At 44.1% G+C, this 14,039-nt stretch overlaps 1 protein-coding gene across 3 annotated transcripts in view; it reads right to left on the bottom strand.

The window, feature by feature from the left end:
• Window positions 1–387: 387 nt before the first annotated feature.
• Window positions 388–14,039, bottom strand: part of Kif4a (kinesin family member 4A) — a 117,838-nt gene continuing 104,186 nt past the window's right edge. For 2 of the 3 annotated variants that reach the window (XM_028883915.2, XM_028883916.2), the window contains 8 exons: window positions 13,570–13,740; window positions 12,970–13,077; window positions 11,652–11,729; window positions 11,014–11,112; window positions 10,364–10,540; window positions 3,502–3,618; window positions 1,364–1,486; window positions 388–1,138 (listed from right to left, as the gene is read on the bottom strand). In XM_028883915.2, coding sequence (XP_028739748.1) covers window positions 944–1,138; window positions 1,364–1,486; window positions 3,502–3,618; window positions 10,364–10,540; window positions 11,014–11,112; window positions 11,652–11,729; window positions 12,970–13,077; window positions 13,570–13,740 — 1,068 coding nt within the window. In that variant the 3' untranslated portion in view covers window positions 388–943. The remainder of the gene's footprint in view (window positions 1,139–1,363; window positions 1,487–3,501; window positions 3,619–10,363; window positions 10,541–11,013; window positions 11,113–11,651; window positions 11,730–12,969; window positions 13,078–13,569; window positions 13,741–14,039) is intronic. The other variant, XM_037198838.1, reaches the window with a different exon arrangement.

The raw sequence follows: 14,039 nt of genomic DNA, 5'->3' as shown, positions 1-14,039 counted from the left end.
TTTTTGGTGAGAAGCAAATACAAATATGGCAGGAAGGGGGGGGGTGCTGGGGATGCTCACTAAATGTGGGGACACTGGCTTCACCAGTGTCATTCCCACTTCCTAGAGCAGCAGAGCCGAGACACCATGTTCTGCACCAGTCTCTAGGAGAGGGGACGAAACTGGGTCAGGGTGTGGCTCAGCGACAGAATGTTTGCCCGTGTCAATCCCTATCCCTGTAAACAAAACACCAAACAAACAGAAAACTAGGCAGCCTTCCCCGAAAAAGGAAGTATTTTGGATTTTGGGGGAAATTGTAATAGATCTCCTTAATAGTTTTCCCAGGGTGCTGAGGAAAACACGTTGGAATTTTATTTCTTCTTCTAGCAAAGGATCTTCTCTAAAAAGTAGACGAGCTAAGGTTTATTTATTTTCTTAACATTTAAAAATGTTTCATTCACTTCACTAACATGACAGACAGTTGAAGGTTCTGTTAAAACCCAGAGTTGGAATGGAGCAGGGGAACTCCCAGCCCCGATCCCGAGGTGCGGTGAGGGAGTTGAGCCAGGTTTCCATCCTGTACAAGGCTCCTCCGTTAAGCTGACATGAGCATGAGAGGAACATCTTGGCCTTAGCTCCGTGAGGAAACAACCCAACCGCTCACAAGAAAAGAGCTAGATTGTGCTGGGGCCTGGTGCCTTACGAGTCTTCAGGAAGGTCAGTTGGTTCTCTCCAGATGGCTCAGCACCTTCTGGAGAAGAAAAGTAGTTGTTTGGGGCTGGAGGGCTTAGTCTGTAAAGGCCAACATTCAGCAAAGGTCCTTTTCCTCTCAGTGACACTTTCTCCTTTTCTCAATAGCAAGACCTAAAAGCTACACAAGTCATCAGCGCCCTCTTCCCCTCTGAGCTGCATCCTGAGAATGTGTCCAGGACAGACAGAAGAGAGAGAGACGATGACCATGAGCTCAGTGGGACTCTTCTTGAATAGGAGAGCAGCCAGAGAAGAAGCTGGTATTGCTGGCCAGAGCTCGCTTTTTCTTCTTCCCTGTGGCCTTATTTTCTTGGGATTCTGAAGTTTTCGGTTCTGGGTGCTCAGAGGAAGGAACAGGAGCAGGCCTCCTCACCAGCACCTGATCTGCATCACACATCTCTTTTAAGATCTAGGAAAGAAGACAGAGACAGAAATGAATAGATGGGCCCAGCTGAGCCAGGACAAAGGCTCAGAGTAATCCTAGGCATCCCCTACAAATGCTCTCTATTAGATAAAGCAGTCCAGCCAGTGTCCAGCAATTAGATTCTCTCTCTCCCCACAACTACACCCTCCAGGCTTCTATCACCGCTAACGCCGAGAAGGATGCCAGTACAGTTTTTCATGTCTTTCACACCTTGCTACTGGGAGTTGTACAGACAGGGTGGAAGAAGCTTAATCCTGAGGTCACCTCTGTGGGATCTTCCAGTTTGAAGGAGCTTTCAGAATCCTGAGTTCGCTCAATAGCATCTAAGTTATCCTGAAATCAAGCAGACAGGCTTATTATAATTTATCTCTCTGAGTCACAAAACAGGGAGCCCTAGCTCTGAGGACCTGATCAGCCAATTCCTCAAAGCAAACCTAAGGGAGCTACTGTTTGGAGAAGCCATAGGGTTTAACATGTTCTGTCCCCCAAAGGAATGAATTTGTGTGTAGGAGGTTTGCACACTTATAAAAGAGTGTATAGTACAAGACTCCTTACAGAGAGAAACCCTGACTCAAAAAACAACAACAACAAAAAACCCCAAAAAACAAAACCAAAAAAAAAAAAAAACAAAAAACAAAAGACAAAACAAAAAACAAAACAAAAAAAAAACACCTTCAACTTAAGGCAAATTTTAGGCCGGGCAGTGGTGGCGCACACCTTTAATCCCAGCACTTGGGAGGCAGAGGCAGGTGGATCTCTGTGAGCTCGAGGCCAACCCCGTCTACAGAGCGAGTTCCAGGACAGCTAGAGCTGTTACACAGAGAAACTTTGTCTCAAAAAACAAACAAACAAACAAACAAACAAAAAATAACAACAAAAAGAGGTAGACTCCAAGGACCTCTATATGTCTAGAATGAGACAAATGATGAAGGAAACTTTAAAATTCAGCCAAACTGGGTGTGGTGGTATACACCTGTAATCCCAGAATTTGGGAGGCTGTGGCAGAGGGATGACAAATTTGATCCAACTTGGGGTATTTAGCAAGACCTAGTCTCACAGAAGAGAAACAATAAAAGAAACAAGATGAGGCTAAGCTTATTTCTTTGATTACAGTTCTTCTACCTCAAACCTGCAATGGCACCCCTAAGAGGCTATCTGCATTAGTATTGACTTCAGATAAGGAAATAAAATCCAAAGGACAGAAGTCCCTTAGGCCACAAGGGGACCCTGCATAGGACTGGGTTTAAAACTGGAGCTGTTCATTGTAGAAACAGAAAGCCTGAGGATTCATGTTAGTCTCCAGGACCAGCTGTGAATCAGGCAAGTTAGCTCAGTTTGCCTCTGGACTTCAGTTTCCTCTTCTGTAAAATGGGAACCTTGGCTCAAATGCATGCTGCTTTTCTTCAACTGGACTTCTAAGGGGAGGCCCAATATGAAAGCAAGAGAAGAGCAAACTGTTTTGATGGAAATGGAATTCTAAAGGTTTCGGGCAGAGACCCTTTCATGCAGCAGCTTCGGGGTTCTAGAACCCTAAGTGAAAAATCATGAGAACAGGGAAACCTTATAGGCCTCCATTATGTCTCTGAGTGACCTATACATAGCCTGACCTATACATATACTTTAGTCCTCTGATGCTTCCTTAGCTTAGAAGTCTTTGAGATAAAAGGCCCCAGCTCAAAACTATTCCTGTGCAAATGTTCAGGAAATGCATAAGGAATGTCCGCTACAGTACCCTTGTACGAGTCTCGTACTGTGCACCAAGAACTGTGGCAAAGATTTCTTGCCCTGGGCACAAGCAGGCATAAGGCAAGTAAAGGGGACTGGGACTGGACCTGCGTGTTGCTGCTCTTTTCAGGGCACATTTTGTTTCCCAGTTTGCTCCTCCCAGGAGCAACATAAAAGACAGCTACAGTTTAACTAACTTGGGTCTTTTCCTAGAGCCATGGCATGCTTGGTTCCCATAGCGTCTACTAACTATTGTCTCAAGATGCCAGAAAGATTAACTTCTTTCTGGAAGCTGTCATCTCAGTGCCTGGCTGTCACAGTTCCAGCTAAGCCTCTGGACTAGTTTGATCCTGTGCCTCTATCTACCTGTAAGTTCTTGCTTTCCTGTTCCTTGTTCTGTTTCAGAAATCACAGAGTTTCTCAGACAAGGCTGGGGCTGGGACTGGGGGTGGGGGTGGGGACTGCATACCTGAGGAGTGAAATATGCCTCTTGCTGGGTACAGAGGAAGAAGTGTAGGGATCATGGGGTAGGGACTGCAGGGTTCAGGGTGTAAGGAGAAAAAGGACAGGCACTCTGGAGGCCTGAAGGGAAGGATGGTGAGAGGCCGCAAGACTGATCTCACCTGGCTCTGCTGTCGGTTCCGACACTTTGTGGGGTCACAGCTGCACGCCACATTGCAGTCTGCCCTTTGCTTTCTGCATCCACATTGCTTGTTCCCACACCAGCCTTTGCAGGAGCACTGCAGAACAGGTTTGGGAAAAGACTCATCACTGAAAGGATTACATTCTAAAGGCCCTTTCCTTCATCTGCAGGTCTTTTCAGAAACCTAGGAAAGGGCCACCACCTCTAGGAAAGCAGTCTTCGCGAATCTGTCCTGTCCTTAACCATGATCACCAGGAACCACCACAGGTTAACTAAGAGCAGGTCACAGCAAACAACTAAGTGCTCTATTTTGGGCAGTACAGCTGAAGATAGATAAGAGGGCTGTCCTAACACTCTCACCTGACAAGTACTGGGTAAACACTAGTCACAATTTCATGGGCAGAGCCCCGCAGGCTGCATGATAGGCCAGTTAGGCTTATTTAAGGGCTGAGTCAAGTTGTTCTGCCTTTTTTGATCTACCTAACTGTGTTTTCTTTCCATGCACATTTCGACATTTTGTCAAGTGTCAGCTGGGGCTTTGTCTTGAGCACTAACTCACCTTCAATATCACTAAAGGTAGGAAATAAAATCATTTATACTTGAAACTGCAGTTTTCACAGGACACACACACAGAGTACACACACACACACACACACACACACTCATAGCCAGTTTACAAGGTAGACTTGTTTATCGGCTCTAACAATGGCAGAAAGCTGGAAGGATGATTAATAGGTAAGATAACAAAAATTGCAATCTAAAAATATTTTGACAGGCTAAAATTATAGGCTGAAAGTAGAAAGAAAAGATACAATAGGAATACATTCAAGTTCAGCATCTCGGTTCTCCCAAATCAGCTGTGTAAGTACAATAATGGAGATTTAGCTTTAGAGTAGTCCACGTAGCGGATCAAGGCAGCCCAAACCTTTCATCTCAGCATTGGAGGCAGGCAACCCAATTTACATGGAGGAGAATTCCAGGCCAGCCAGGGCTACACAGTGAGACCCTTTCAGAAAACCAAGACAACCCCCCAAATCCTCCAAATGAGATGAATCCAATCGTCTGGCGCTTAACAAGGCTTGACATCACAGCCGTCAGCAGTTTTCTCCCCCCACCCACCCCGGGGCACATCTGTGGACTCATCCTGGGTTTTATTATAAACTCAAATTCAAGATCTTAAGCACTTTTCATGTAAGAACTATCATCATTGTTCTGTAGCTATATAGGAAACCCACAATAGTATCCTTTTTCTGATCAGGAGGACAATGTGTATCATTCTATAAAATCTTAAAGCCCAAGGCATGATTTCAATAGCTGTATACAATATTCCATCATGTAGACATGTCAATTAATTGAACCAGTGCCCTAATGTTAGATAGTGAGATAGTTCTGAAAGAAAATATTTGCTATTAGAAATCAGTTGCAGTGGCAATCCTTGTACACGAACAGAATCTAAAGCACTCATAGAGACAAGGCCCTCGGAATCTGGCCTGACTCGACCTGCTTTACCTTTCCCGCTTCTCGGCACAAGGTAGTCACTCAGGGATGGAGAGCCCATCCCTGCCCTGAGGTCTTTCCATTTGCTCTTCCCTTTTCTCCTCTCCTTCACTCTCCTTCTGTCCCTTTCTTTTTTGTGACTTAGGCCTTCACTACATAGCCCAGGTTGGTCTTGAACTTGTGATTCTCCTGCCTTGGCCTCTAGAGTGCCAGGATTACAGGTATGTACCACCATGCCTAGTGCCCCTCCTTTTGTTTCGAGCTCATCCCTTCCCCATCATCTCTATGACTTCACTGTTCTTTTTATGAACTTTCCTGTTCTTTTGACCCTGTGAGCATTTCTCTATTTTATCACATGGGATAATACAAATGATATCTGAAGGGCTATCATGAGTGACCGGATTTTTTCATAGCCAAGACCCAGTGAAATGATTTATAGAATAGCACACTTCACACACACAAGGAACATTTTCTAAAACCCAATAGCACCCAACAGCTGGCTGCCTTTGAGCCCATGGACCATGCTTTTGCTGGTCTTCATGCAAGCAGAGACTAGAGACAGGCACTGGTAATGGTGATGGTAGAGCTGACCGACTGCTCAGGAACACTTGACAGGTGCAGCCTCATGAATGTCATGTATATAAGCTATACCTTATCTTATTGTCTCCCACCCCAGGATGCAGAGCAGAATGCCAGAGAAGGGCTTTTTTTTTTTTTTTTTTTTTTTTTTTTTTGGTTTTTTGAGACAGGGTTTCTCTGTGTAGCTTTGCGCCTTTCCTGGAGCTCACTTGGTAGCCCATGCTGGCCTCGAACTCACAGAGATCTGCCTGGCTCTGCCTCCCGAGTGCTGGGATTAAAGGTGGGTGCCACCACCACCGCTGCTCAGAGAAGGGCTTTGACACAGCTATATCAAAACTGCTGGCAACCCACCAGCATATCTTGAGAAAGAGCACAGATGGGAAGACTCATAGGTTTGCTGGTTCTCAGCTCTTACTTACTATATATGAGAAATCTCTGCAGGGGCTAGAGAGGGGTGGCTCAGTAGTTAAGAGTGCTTGCTGCTTTCCCAGAAGACCTGAGTTCAGTTCCCAGCACCCACATTAGGTAGTTTACATCACTTGTAATTCCAGCTCCAAGGGATTCAATGTGCTTGAGAACCTGCACACATGTGGCATTCACCCGCACAGACCCACATGTATACATTAGAAAAAAAAATCTCCACGGAAGTTTTCTAAAGCTTCAAGTCCTGCCTCAGATCAACTCCATCAGAACATCTAGAGGTAGAATCCCAGGTTCTATTTTAAAGAGCTCCCTTGAGAAAAACTAAGGTTGAGAATACTGTTTTGTAGTCTGTAATTCTAGTACTAAGTTCAGCGTGTCTCAGAAGAGTAAGATCTGGTCAAATTTTAAACTCAAAGAGTAAAAAATACCAGAGCAGGACTTAGAAGCATGGGTTTTACTCCTAAGTTTAACACTTGGCATGACCATGGAAAAGTCACTTCCAAGTTCAGCTCTACTCTTTCATCAGCAAAGTAGAGACAAGAGTACCTGTTCCCTTTGAGGCACATGTGGTAGCACACCCCTGTACTGGGAGGATCCTCCCAGGCAGGAGGATCCTGATTTTCAGGCCAGCCTGAGCCATATAAGGAGTTCAAGGCCAAACTAGTTTCACTAAGATCTTGTCTCAGAAAACAGAGCCAAACAAGTATGTGCTCCCTGCACAGGTGACAAATGCAAAATATTTAAATGGGGGTGTAGCTCAGTGGCAGAGCATTTAAAGATGCTGTCAGTGCTTTAATAAAATATACAAACAATGACTTAATTCCTCACAAAGTGCTTTTATATATAGTCTTTTAACCTCTAATATACAATATAACATCATATCAAGGTAGTATTGTTAAATAAAACTTTGACTAGTCCTTGGACTCAAGACAGCAGCACTGAAGTAATCTACTCTGGTTTCAATCTCTTCGTTGTACACGTAAGGGAATGCAGGCTCAGGGAGAGTAAGTGCCTTGCTCAAGGTTACTCAATGAACTGTTGAAACATTCCAGACGAGAACCCACGCCCATTGACCTTTTGAGCTGTTACTCTGTCTACTATGGCATGTGACCTATCATTTAGCATCACCTCAGCGAGGAAGACATTCATTCTGGAAAAGCCATCCTTTTGTGCCTGCTACAGTTCCTTTTTAGTAAGCACAAGAAGGTGATTAGAGCTGCCATCTTCAGCTGGGTTGAAGCAACAATAATAACCATGGCCTTCGTGTACAGCTAATGTGTCTTCTAAGCAGTCTGACCAAGAGTGGACAGAGCATCTACATATTTTGAGGTTGTTAAATAGGAGAATCAACTTGATCTTTTTACAAATCCATGCATAGTCACTTATCAAATTATAAAGAATCACTTGACAGTTTTTTAGAAATAGAATATCATTCATAGTAGGTAGTATTTAATTACAGTATTTGCTATGCTTCAGTACTTTTAAGTTGGAGCAACAATGTTGAGATATTAAGCTTTCCTAAGAACGAGTGTAGCCATAATTTTTTCATATCTGCAAACTCCTTTCCCCAGGTTCTAGGCCCTTTGTCCCTTTGTTTCTGTGTATGCTTCCGAACTCTGGAACTTAAGTGGCCATTTAGTCAATATTCAATCATAATAGTATAAATGTTGGTGGAGGAGATAAACCAAAGACAGACATTGTGGGTAGGGAGATGGTTTTGTAGTTATGAGCATTTGTTGCTGTGGTGATATATTATTTGTAATCTAGGAAATAAAGCTTGCTTGAAGATCAGAGGACAGAGCCAGCCACAGAGTTAGCCATAGAGGTCAGGCAGTGGTGGCACACTCCTTTAATCCTAGCACTCGGGAGGCAGAGGCAGAGGGAGGCAGAGGCAGAGGCAGAGGCAGAGATCGATCTGGATTTCTGTGAGTTCAAGGCCACACTGGGCTACATGAGATTAATCCAGTATAAAAGAGAAACAGAGCTAGGCAGTGGTGGTACACACCTTTAATTCCAGCGCTTGGGATCACATACCTTTAATTCCAGCACTAGGAGGGTTGAGACAGGAAGTAATATGGCTGGGCAGAGAAAGGAATGTAAGGTGGGAGGAGATGGGAACTCTGGCTCTTTCAGGCTGAGGAGTTGGTGAATAAGAGGTGGTAGCTGTGGCTTGCTCTGCTTCTCGGATCTTTCAGCTTTCACCCTGATATCCGGCTCCCAGTTTTTATTAAAACCAATTGGGATTCGTGCAACATGTTGCCTTTGCAGAGGACCTGGATTTGATTGCCAGCACCTAAATAGTGGCTCACAACCATCTGTAACTCCAGTTCTGTGAGATTTGATGTCTCATCTGACTTTTGCAGGCACCAGGCATGCATGTGATGCACATACATATATGCAAGGCAAAACACTACACATAAATACATCTAAAGTGACAAAAAAGACAGCCATGTCCTGCTTCATTTTGTCTAAGTGTCCCAACACTCTGCTTCAAGTCTTTGCACTCTATTCTTTTGTTGTGCCGGAAGTGTTCTCCCTCTTGTCCTCAACACTGTCTTTGCCTTTCTAGCTAGCTATCCTGCAGCAACAGTCACCTCCTTCAATGTCATCTCCTTAATCCGGACCTCTTCTGGTTGGTTCTGAAAACCCAAGCCCTTCCAATTATTCTTCCTGAGATGAACGCACTGAAGTTCTAGATAGGCTTCTTTCTATTCCTTTGTCTTGATTCTTCCATTAAGTTATAAGGTCTCTGGGGGCACAGCTCGGTGCATTCTTGATGATGTTACCTGACTAACAACACCACCGCCCTGCTGTTTGTTTCTTTTTTAAAATACTTTATTTAGCCGGGCGGTGGTGGTGCACGCCTTTAATCCCAGCACTCGGGAGGCAGAGCCAGGCGGATCTCTGTGAGTTCGAGGCCAGCCTGGGCTACCAAGTGAGCTCCAGGAAAGGCGCAAAGCTACACAGAGAAACCCTGTCTCGAAAAACCAAAAAAAAAAAAAACAAAACAAAAAAAACAAAAACAAAAACAACAAAAAAAACCACTTTATTTAAATCTATCTTATGTTGCATTGGTGTGAAGGAGTCAGGTCCCCTGGAACTGGAGGTACAGACAGTTGTGAGCTGCTATGTGGGTGCTGGGAATGGAACCCGGGTCCTCTGGAAGAGCAGCCAGTGCTCTTAACCACTGAGCCATCTCTCCAGCCCCCTGGCTATTTGTGTCTTATGATCTGCTTCACTTTAGCATTTGGCTTTACAAACCTGGCCAAATCAAGTGTGCTTCAAGGAAGCCAGTAAGTTAAATTTGGAGCCATTCTCTAAGAAAGTGGTTACAGAGCACAGGTGGACTAGTGAGGAAGCCCAGTATTTTGGAAATGAATGTTGCAGTATAAAACAGCTGTATTTAGTAATTATGGAGGATTAGCACTGTGGAAGTAAATAAAGTGCCCTTAAAGTCAGAAGGCTTTCAGCTGGGCATGGCATTGCAAGCCCACCTGTAATTTCAGCACTCAGAAGGTAGAGGTAGGAGGACTAGGTGTTGAACATCATCCTAGGTTATAATCGTGAGTTCAAGCCTAGCCTGGATTATATAAGGCACCATCTCCAAAACAAAACAAAACAACAACAAAACAACAACAAAACAACAACACCCCCAAATCAGATTATTCCTAATTAGCCTTGACTTGGCATGTTTGTTCTTAATTATTATCTTTTTCTATGATTCCATTTGCTCCTTAGTCTAGTAAGAAAAAGAAAAACACCATAACAGGTAAGGAAGATAAAGTATGCACTCAGCTTCTAGTCCAAGGTTTTGTTTTGTTTTTAACTGATGTGACCACCATAATATGGTGGAAACAAACTGGATCTGGGAGTCTAAACACTAAATTTCAAGTACTGACTATCACTGGTTTTGGTGACCATGGGACAATTCACTTTCGTCTTATGGGTCTGAAGTCTATCTGAAAGATGCAAACAATAAATACCTCTCTGGATTTTTTAAAATAATTATTAAAAGATGATGTATGAGAATGGTTGGTTAAATTATAAAAACCATGCTACACAACACGGACTGGGATGATTACTTGGGAATCAGCTTCAGTGAAATGGTACAGAACACTATCTATTCAGATCACCTCGATTCTGAAAAGACAGCCAACTTGAATGCTCAGGTGTCCCTGCTGCCCTCAGTCCATACAGAGGTAGTCCGTCCAACAAGTCTCCCTAGAGCTGAGGCCCCTGAAGGAGCTCCAAGGAGTTCAGATGCTGGGCAGGGACCAATTTGAGATTCAGAAGCTAGCCCACTGGAGTTAATTCTAATGAGTGGAATTAGAGTTGGCTCATACCCCTTGGATGTTCTTCTTGGACACCTTGACTAGTTTTGTTGGTATCCACTCCTCATCAGCACAATCATCACTGTCATCATTCTCCTGCTCGGTCATGGAATGCTCTGAATAATACTGTAGATCTTCGATGTCCAAGCTTTCCTCTGGGCATTTCTCTTTAGTTCGGCAAGGTTTGGGCTACAAAAAAAAAATTGAGGCAGTTAATAAGGTTTTTGAATATCACATATGACATGCTATCATCTCAGTAACTATTGCCAACAGTATTTACAGAGATTTCAGACTTCTCAAATATATTCTGTTTGGTTTTGCCAATCACAAAAATTCTGCTTTAGCCTTTGGCCTTGCAGAGTCTTTGAAGAGCTAGAAACTGGAGGCCGACAATCTGAGGGAGGAAGAGAGGACTCATGGTTTAATAAGATAAGCATCTCTGGATGGACAGCTGAACATTGCTCCTTTTCAGCTGTGTTACATAAAAACTGCATGATCAACCACAATTAGCCTTCTGAGGAAGCTGAATGCCTATTCTCCTTAGGATTGTATTCTAGTTTTATTGGGACTCCTTACTCTTATAGCCATTTACAAAGACAGGTTTAGCACACTCACTCAAACTTGGGCTATGTAAAGGTATCATAGACAACTGAACAGTTTACCTTAGGTGGAATATATTCAAAGGAAGAGTCTGGAGACTGAAGGATATTTTTCATAAGATGGGGTTTCTGTTTGCTGGCTACTTGGAGGAGGGTCAGTTTCTGTTTGAACAGGCGAGACAAAGTATATAATGTTAGGGCAGATTTTGGGGGCATTCATGGCTAAACCAAAGATTCCAGACCTAGACTATGTTCCTTGTATATCACAATAAAGCAAAGCCGGGTGACAGTAGGGTAGTTGGGAGGACTCTCACTTTCTAAAATCACTATTAGATTAAGGATCAGTATATTTTATTTTTTGTTTTTATTTCCGTTTGAGTTTTAGAGACAAGGTCTCACTATGTATCCTTGGTTGGCTTAGAGCTTACTATGTAGACCAGGTTGAATTCAAACTCACAGAGATCTGCCTGCCTCTTCCTCCTGAGTGCTGGGATTAAAGGGGTGCACCACCATGCCGGGCAAAAACTTGGGCTTCTAACACTTTGAAATGCATATGACTGAATCACATGAAAACTTGATGGAGACCTCACAAAATCGGGCTAAACAGTCATCAAAATGGAGGACTGCTTCCAAGGGCTAGCTAGCCTTAGTGGCAGCAAGGGTCTCCGGAGGCTTATGAAGCGGGTGGAAAGTCATCTTACCTGCTTGATGGCACTGTTTTCTTGGAGAAGCTGCTGATTTTGCTCACACATTTCTTGCATCTTCCTAAGCTCTTCATCCTATTTCCAGAGAGCATAATTATAGGCGGGGTTATCTGGGGTCCTATCTATGAGTTACCAAACAACTCAGATGCCAACACTGCTTTCAAGTGGCTGGAAGACGATGGCTTGTACACAGCAAGCAGGAGCACAGAAAAATGCCTCATTCCTTCTTTCTAGGTACCCTGAATGCCTTATATTTCAGTATTCCCCAGTATCCCTGAAGATACTTGCAGGAAGTAATCTCTATCCTTCCCATTCTCATAGCCTTTGCACATCAGCATGCTGGTTCAGAAATCCACACAGCATCAGCTCTTCCCTGAAATCTGCAGGGGCTTCTGTGTACCCTTCTCACATGGACTAGCTAGTCTGAATGCTACTCGGACAAGCCTGGTTGAACTTGCTGGCACTGACGACAACTGAATTCATATAACCACTTTAACTTGTCTGGTTACGTCTTAAGGAGTGAAGTGCTAAGGCAACCCTGGACTGACAGTGCAGGAATAAGATTCTAAGTTGGACTAAAATAGTGCTCCATAAAGGGTGTGGTGTTCCCAGACTTCGAAAGAATTTTAGACCCAGGGCATTTTATTAACATGTCAGGTCTCAGCTCAGAACAAGCTTGGAGAGATACATTTGAATGCCCTCAGGATTTTTTCAATGTATTTGTATTATTTTTAAGTGCATATGAATGCAGGTGCCTGCACATGCTGGAGGCCAGGCATGGGCTTCCTCCTGGAGCTAGAGGTACGTGCAGTAGTGAGCTGCCCAGCATGTGTGCTGAGAACTCAATCCTCCGCAAGAGTACTAACTGCTCTTAAGTGCTACATCACCAAGATTTGAAGTAAATACTACATGCTCCTCAGCCCTGGAGCTTAGGGTTAAGGCAAAAGAATCAGGAGGCCCAAGTCTGACATGGAACCTTCTGTGTCAGTACTGAAAATTAGGGTTTTTTTGTTTTTTGCTTGAGACAGGGTTTGTTTGTGTAGCCTTGGCTGTCCTGGAACTCGCTCTGTAGACCAGGCTAGCCTCGAACTCACAGAGATCCACCTGCCTCTGCCTCCTGAGTGCTGTATTAAAGGCGTGCGCCACCGCCTGGCCCGAAAATTAGGCTATTCTTAGAGTAGCTACACTGATTTCCCCTAACCAGATCCAACAGGGCCTCAAAGGAGTAAAGGCTCTGGTGTGTCAGTAGTTAATTACTTTCTGCTGCAAGTCCACGGCTCGAATGAGCTAGGATTCTCCATCATGTTTTGCATACCTGACATTTTAGTGTGCTCAGCAGCTGCTGTTCCTTTCCATTAGCTGATTCCTCCCTCTGCTTCTCTGTCGTCTGGAATTGTTGCAGCTGGCTGAGAAGGTACAGCACCTAGAGACAGACGCAACTGCTGGGTGATAGCAAAGGAGGAAGGGAGAAAGGATGTTCTCCAGTTCGAGCAAAGAGCCATGTAACTTTCTTGTGAGTTAAAGGTAAAGAATGTCTTTTCTTCTCATGGTTCAAAACCATAAGCCTCGCACGTGACCTTGGGATTGGAGCCAGTGGCTAAGAGCCACTTAGACAAGTCACTTGTTTCAGGTTACTTATTTACAAAATGTGAAAATGACCACAGAGCCTTTTGAAGGACGCTTCATGTGTCATTACTGTTTGGTTACTTATTTATTTTTTAGATGGTGATAGATAGGGTCTCAATGTAGTCCAGAGGCTTTGAACTTGAGATGATTCTTCTGCTATGGCCTCCCAGAGGGCTAGGATTCCAGGCATCAGGCCCCCTGTCAGGCATATGCTCCTCCTTTTCCAAACCGAACAAGTAAAGGCAGGGAGCACCCGGCCTCCCCTGCTTCTGGTCTTGCTAAGACTCACCTTTTCTTGGTGCTGTTGCTCTTCCTTGACCAGCTCAGCTTTGAGCTCTGCCTCTATCTCAGTGAAATGGCTTCGCTCCTCCAACAGCATCTTCTGCATGTCAACACAGCTAGCCTTGCTCTGCTTCAGGCTGCTTTCAAGCTTGCTCACCTGGATTTTGGAGGAGACCAGCTGAAAGGATAAGAAGAAGTCATTTTGCTTGAAGACTGATCTATCTTCTCCCATTCACTGAACAAGAAAAGGTCAGCTTTCTTGAAACGGTTTGAGGAAAGTTCGGCCAAGAAAGCCTAAATCCATTCTCTCCTCGTCCCCATGTCATATGGATCCTAAGACTGAACTGAACTCCTACTACTAGCTTTAAAATTTTACTTTGGATGTGCATGGGTGTTTTGCCTGCATGTGTGTCTGCACACTATGTACATGCCAGGTTCCTGTAGAGGCCTGAAGAGGGAGTGTCTGCTCTCCTGGAA

The sequence above is a fragment of the Peromyscus leucopus genome, chromosome X, assembly GCF_004664715.2.
Source record: "Peromyscus leucopus breed LL Stock chromosome X, UCI_PerLeu_2.1, whole genome shotgun sequence".
In the NCBI taxonomy this organism is placed as follows: Eukaryota; Metazoa; Chordata; class Mammalia; order Rodentia; family Cricetidae; genus Peromyscus; species Peromyscus leucopus.
This window is presented reverse-complemented; position numbering and strand designations above follow the sequence as displayed.